The sequence below is a fragment of the Eurypyga helias genome, unplaced genomic scaffold, assembly GCF_000690775.1.
Source record: "Eurypyga helias isolate BGI_N326 unplaced genomic scaffold, ASM69077v1 Scaffold51864, whole genome shotgun sequence".
Lineage (NCBI taxonomy): Eukaryota > Metazoa > Chordata > Aves > Eurypygiformes > Eurypygidae > Eurypyga > Eurypyga helias.
The window spans coordinates 1-6,113 of record NW_010245375.1 but is presented as its reverse complement, the minus strand read 5'-3'; the positions used below and the strand labels follow the sequence as shown (position 1 = coordinate 6,113).

The window sequence follows — 6,113 nt, the reverse complement described above, 5'->3', positions numbered from 1 at the left end:
ACATTAAACATTTCTAATGTCAAAAATCTCTGACAAGCAGTTTATTTCTCCCTTTTGGTGAACTTGGCTGGAGAGGACATGTTTCTTCTCTTCAAACTCCCTGCCTTGTCAGTTTATGTCAATATTTTACTGATGTCCTGTTTCCCTGGCTTTCAACTTTTCATGGCTTCTTGAGAAAAGGACCAGCTCTGAGATGATATTCTCTGCATCATGGATCTGGCTCTTTGCATCTTCATTTCCCTTCACTCCAGAGCTATGATAAAGGGGGACTGTTGCCTCCTCCAGCATTTGGGTCTGCTGTATTTAGACTGAGGTAAAAAGTCTCATTAACTACATATGGAGTGATTCTGAGGTCTTTGTCCTGCAGTTCCCAGATCTGGGAGCAGGATGTGGATGCACGTGGGTGGGACCTGCCTGTAGCAAGTACTCTTTACTTACTTAGCATCCGTGCTCTACCATGTAGATTAAGCACTAATGCTAGCCAGTTAAGCTTTGCTTGCTGAGTAGGAAATGGTCACCTTAGTCTTCTCCTTTTGTGTCTTAGTTTGGTCTTTGACTTTTATCAACAGCTCTCTCAAGCCTACCGTCCTCTGACCTATCCAGATGTCTGAAATAGCCTGGCAGGAGTCTTGATGTGGGAAAAATTTCTGAGGGAGACTAGAGAAAATAGATCTGTAATGAGAAAAATAACGTTAACGGTGGTTTGACGCTGGTAACTTTTAGGTTACATCACATGCTCTCTCCCATTTTGTGTTGTAGGCCCTGGCATTTCTGTGTTAGCTGGAGCGCCGTCTGTGTTGCATCAGCACCGCCAAGTTCATCATGCGGTGATCCCTCATGGAAAGAGTCGACGATCCTCTGTTAGTGGCATCGTGGCCACTGTCTTTGGGGCTACAGGTTTCCTGGGACGCTATGTTGTCAACCGTTTAGGTAATATCCCCCAGGAGTACTGATTAAAAAAATTCAGTGTTTAATGGCACTCCGGTTTTTCTTCAGGTTGCAGAATAATCTAGAAACCTCTGGCATTTTGGATCTTAAAAGCGAGTCAGTGTTTTGTGTGATACTTTCGCAGGGTTCGGTTGCCTAAGTGCCGAGATGTGACAGTTAGTAAAAACTATTTTCATCTAGGAAATTTAGAAGCTTTAAAACGTGGTTAAAGACCTCAAAATAAACCGTTCTTCTTCAAGTACTGCTTTTCCAGTCTGTAAGATGCAGATCTGAGGAGAGGTACAGCATGTATTTGAGTCGTCTGGTTTTGGCCTTATTAGGACATTTTACTAAAATGTTTGCAGGAATTTGGTTGGAATTCTTTAGAGTTGCCTTTTTGAATTTTAGAAAATAACTTGCTTTTTTTCCTTTCTCATCTCCATGCAACTTTAAAAACTGCAAATATCCTTTGATGTGACACATTTTTAGGTATTGTACTATTTTTATAGCACAACTGTGATTTTGTTTGTTTGGTTTTTAGCAAGCTTACATTGTTTGTCTTTCAAGTTTCTATATTTTGTCTTACCAGCTCAGATATTCAAGTGTGTCCCTGCTTAAGAATTCCAGTGATGTTGATTCAAAAACTTACCTCTATGCTACTTTTCATTTTGCAGATAATAGATACCTATGGGCATTTGTTGTGCTTTAACACCAGGGGAAAAATGGAAGATTTGTATATTCAGAAGTTCATTTACTTAAATTCAGGTAGAGCTAAATGAAACTTTTTTGGGAATGCTTAGGTCGCATTGGATCTCAAGTGATCATACCCTATCGCTGTGATCAGTATGACCTCATGTATCTGCGACCAATGGGTGACCTGGGGCAACTGCTCTTCCTCGTAAGTCTTTTGCTTTGGCTTTAGAGCAAATACAATATGATTGCAATACAAGGAATTCTGTTAATCATTCTCAGAGTCAGAACTTCAGCTGTTGTTTGGCTTCTAAATGGAAATGGTGTGAAAGATTTTTGTTTGATTATGCTTATTTACACATTATCTCATCTTTTTCCCATTTGATGCTCTGGTTGCAGGAGTGGGATTGTAAGGACAAAGACTCTATCCGAAGAGCCGTGGAGCACAGCAATGTGGTCATTAATCTTGTTGGAAAGGAATGGGAAACAAAGTAATTTTACTTTTTGGTTTTTCGGTTGGGGTTTTTTTTTCCTGTGTACAGAGGTTTGTACCAGGTATTGGACATTGTAGTTACATTGTACAGCCTGTGTACAGTATGCAGTCACGCTGACATAATTCTTGGCTTGTACGAAAAGGCGAAACAGAATATAAAAGTTCTTCCATTTCTTTAAATGGTAGACTAGAATCCGGGTTATGGTCTGCACTTGGAAAGTGCATTCGTTCTGTAGTTTTCTAGCGTACAGCTTTTGTTCTGTTAGAGATCAATGTACTGCTTTCATACACACCACCGGTGTTTGGTGGGTGCCTTCGTGTAGCTGAAGAGAGGCTCACCAGTTGCCGTGAGCGCGTACTCACGTGGTTGCAGATGCTGGCTTTCATCCTGTCCCTTTGGCATAGCGATCAACTATGGCCTGTGACCAAGCTTTGCCTATTCTCTGGTAAACGTTAATACAAAGGAATAGCTAAAAAAGGGTCCTTAAGGTTATGATTAACATCATTCCTTGATAGAATATTGGCACAAACACTAATAGCTTCATAAGGAATTTTTTTGTAATAATTTTAAAAAATATTTTATTTTTGAAATTCATTAAAAAATCCCCTTATCACTGTACTGCACAGATGATCTTAACATGTGTTTTATTTACCAGATTGGTATCAATGGTGGTGCTGGAACCCTGAGATAAATTTCTGTGGTCTGTTAAATACGAAGTCAGACTAACCATTGTGATCATCCTGAAGTCTATGAAAAACTTAAGCAGGAAAAAAACAGAGTAAAATTAGAAGTAGAGATCAGTCAGAGAAAAAAACAGTAAAGCCTGCCATTAAATGCTTTCCTCTTTGCCTAGTGTTTGTGTACAGTCTCATCTGTGTATACTATGTTGTTTGAAAACTCCATAGTTACAGGAGGGATGTTGTTCGTTCTTGTGTGTTTCTAGAATCTATTTTTGTGAGTGGAACAGGAGTGATGGTTCCCAGGATCAGATTAGTTATTGAAGGGTCAAAAATAACTTTATTTTTAAGGCTTTCTTTAGACTCCAGTGGGATCTCAAGAGCTGTGGGAGTAGATAAGGACAGAGAGAGGCATTTGGACAAGATGTTTGTTACCCAGAGCAAATGGAAAAGATGGAGTGGGGTGCTTACAAGGACAATATAAAGACATGAGAAGTCAATTATTTCTTGCAGCCTTGGGATAGTTGGAAAGAATTCTGGGGTTATTGCCTGCCTGTAGTGTCAGTTCTGCTTGGAGACAGAGCTTCTGTGTTGTTCTTGATCAGATGCCAAACTAGATTACAGTTGAGCCCCCTAATTTAGGCACCTTGAATGCTGAAAAATGATTGTAGGTGTTCTTTCTGCGTGCTTCTCCTTCAAGTCCCTTACAGCTGCTATGAAATGGTCCAATTGTTTGGTCAATGTAAAATTTCCCATTTGCATAAGCACCTCTGAGTCCTTTGTCTGTTTCTTTCCACTTTCCTAGTGCTTAGCATCTGCTATAACTTGGGCTGCTCAGAATTTTTGAGCTCCTTTGTAGTGTAATTGAGTACAGGAAATCAAGTCCAGTTTTGAACAGGTGTTGCAAAAAGACAGTTTTGCTCATATTTTGAGATGAAGCACTTCTCAAAAAAAAAAATCTGTTTTCACTTGAGAAGAATTTTTTATTTTTCACAGGCAATTGGGCAAGAGGATTTTTCATACTGGTTTAATCTTGAAAAAAGAGACAGTACTATTGCTGTAATTGAAGCTTAGTATTGCGTTTCACTTGCCTCGTCTTTATTATATGAAGAGTCCCTCATGAAGGGCAACTTTCTAACGAAGATAGGTTTTTGAAATATATTCAATTAATATGTAATGATTGCTATTGGTTAGTAGGCCGCCACTGTTGGTTGCTCTTCAATTAAAATTTGGTTTTCGCCTTGTTTTAGAAACTTCAGTTTTGAAGATGTATTTGTAAATATTCCGAAAAGTATTGCGCAGATAACTAGGGAAGCTGGTGTGGAAACATTCATTCACGTCTCTCACCTGAATGCTAGCATGAAGAGTCCTTCCAAATACCTCAGGAGTAAAGTAAGTCTCTAATAATTTTGAATGTATTTTAAAGCAGTGTATGGATTTGCTATGGAATGTTTGCCGCAGCGGAGGAATTTTTGATTTACTGTGTTTGTTGGAGCTAGAAATCCTCCTTTGTACTCATGTGCTTTGAAGGGAAATAGATCTTGTACTCCTGAAAACTCTTCTTTCTTCTATCCTTGAATATCTTTTCATCTAAAACTACTGTTATTAAGAAAGAACAGCTAGTTTGATGGTTTGGGATCCAGCATCAGGCTTGACATCTGAGGCTGGAATGACCAAGTAAAGCAAGTAGTTGATGCCTTACGAATGCTGCAAAGACAGATGAGTGTCACGATTACAGGCCCTTGGAATGGGATTGTTACCTGCTCTTGTACAAAAAAACCAACAAAAAAATCTGGTTTTGGGATCCTCTTTTTTTTCCTTATTAGGTATAATTTTCTATTACTCGTATTTATCTCGTTGATTTAGCTATTTTCCCAGTTTCAGCTTTTTTTGTTTTGTCTGAGCTCACTGTACCCGGCCTTGTGTTTAGTATAAATATATTTTAAAACCAGGGTTAAAATTTGGTATCTCTCAATGTATAGCAACTCTGTAGGATACTTAGACCTTACTGTATTGGCCAGTTCTATGTGGAAAGTAGATAGCTGCCACTAAAATTCCTAACTGTAATAAAGCAGTTCTGATCATGTAGTATGGGTTATGTAAACCACCTGTTTTCTTTCAAGCTCCGGTCTGACATAAGCGAGAGAGCTCCTTCGCTTAGGCTTCTTCTTTTTGAACTGTCACTTCACTAGTGAGTCTGTATTGTGTCTCAGATAGAAGAAATGATCTACATGTTTACGGGACTCCTGGGACATTCTGTGAGACCTTATCTTAGCATAGCATCTCAAAGATGAAATGGATCAGATATAAATAATTTTTACAGTACTGATGGTGTCATTTCTTTCAGTGCTGTAGTCAGGATGCATTAAGTTGTGAAAAGGCATCCTCTTCTGGTCTGTTCAGAATGGATCTAATGGGTGTGTTCATTTTAATTGAATGATAGGCTGTTGGAGAGAAAGCAGTGAGGGAAGAATTTCCAGATGCTATAATTCTGAAGCCCTCTGAGATGTTTGGGAGAGAAGACCGATTTCTCAATCATTATGCAAGTATGTACTCTTGAAAAAATTCAACCATGTATGATTTGTGTAGCTCTCTATAGAGAACAGAGGGTAGATGTGACTTGGTTTTGAAGAGCAGAGAGGTGTGTTTTCATCAGAGGTGTACTATATTTTCCTAGCTGAAGGTGTGTAATGGAAACATAATGAGTTCAGTCATGAGATGAAATTTTTTTCTGAATCTAGTTAGAGTTTGGGGTTTTTTTTGGTGGGGGTGTGGGTTGGAAGGGAAGAGGCAGGGGAGGGTGGTGTACAATTGATTTTTTTAGATTTTTTTTTAAGTTAGCTTGTTCAGAGCTAAGGTCTCATCAACTTCAGCCTGACAGTAGTTTTTCAGGTTGGTCATGCTGTAATGTAAAAATTGACCTGAGTTGTTCTGGGCTCAGAAGCAACTGGCTAATATGTCACCAACACATTTTCTAGACAGGATGGAGTGAAATCTGCTTCTGCCTTGCAAAGTTGAGATATGTGAACCACTCTAATCAGTAGAAAATACAGCCTTCCTGTGATTGTTAACAAGAAAACTGAATGTGCACTGAAAGCTTTTTTAGTTAAGAGATTGACAGTGGAGTGCAAACTATATGGCTTGTCTGCCTGCTGAAAGGATTTGCAGATTTTATTCTCAGGTTATAAACGTGTCTTTCTATCAGACATGCGCTCGTTTGGTGGTGTGCCTCTTATTTCTCTGGGAAAAAAAACAGTGAAGCAACCCGTATACGTAAGTTTTTAGTTAAACAGTACAAACCCAAATCCTATGTGTGTGTGTTGGG

General features: G+C 38.9%; 1 protein-coding gene across 1 annotated transcript; it reads left to right on the top strand.

Moving 5' to 3' along the window:
• Window positions 1-759: 759 nt before the first annotated feature.
• NDUFA9 (NADH dehydrogenase (ubiquinone) 1 alpha subcomplex, 9, 39kDa) lies at window positions 760-6,061 on the top strand (the record flags this gene model as incomplete). The annotated part of the gene is made up of 6 exons (XM_010150023.1): window positions 760-930; window positions 1,728-1,825; window positions 2,017-2,108; window positions 4,039-4,180; window positions 5,232-5,334; window positions 5,994-6,061. Coding segments are annotated over 6 exons (674 nt in total), but the record flags the coding sequence as incomplete, so codon positions are not given.
• Between the last annotated feature and the right edge of the window lie 52 nt (window positions 6,062-6,113).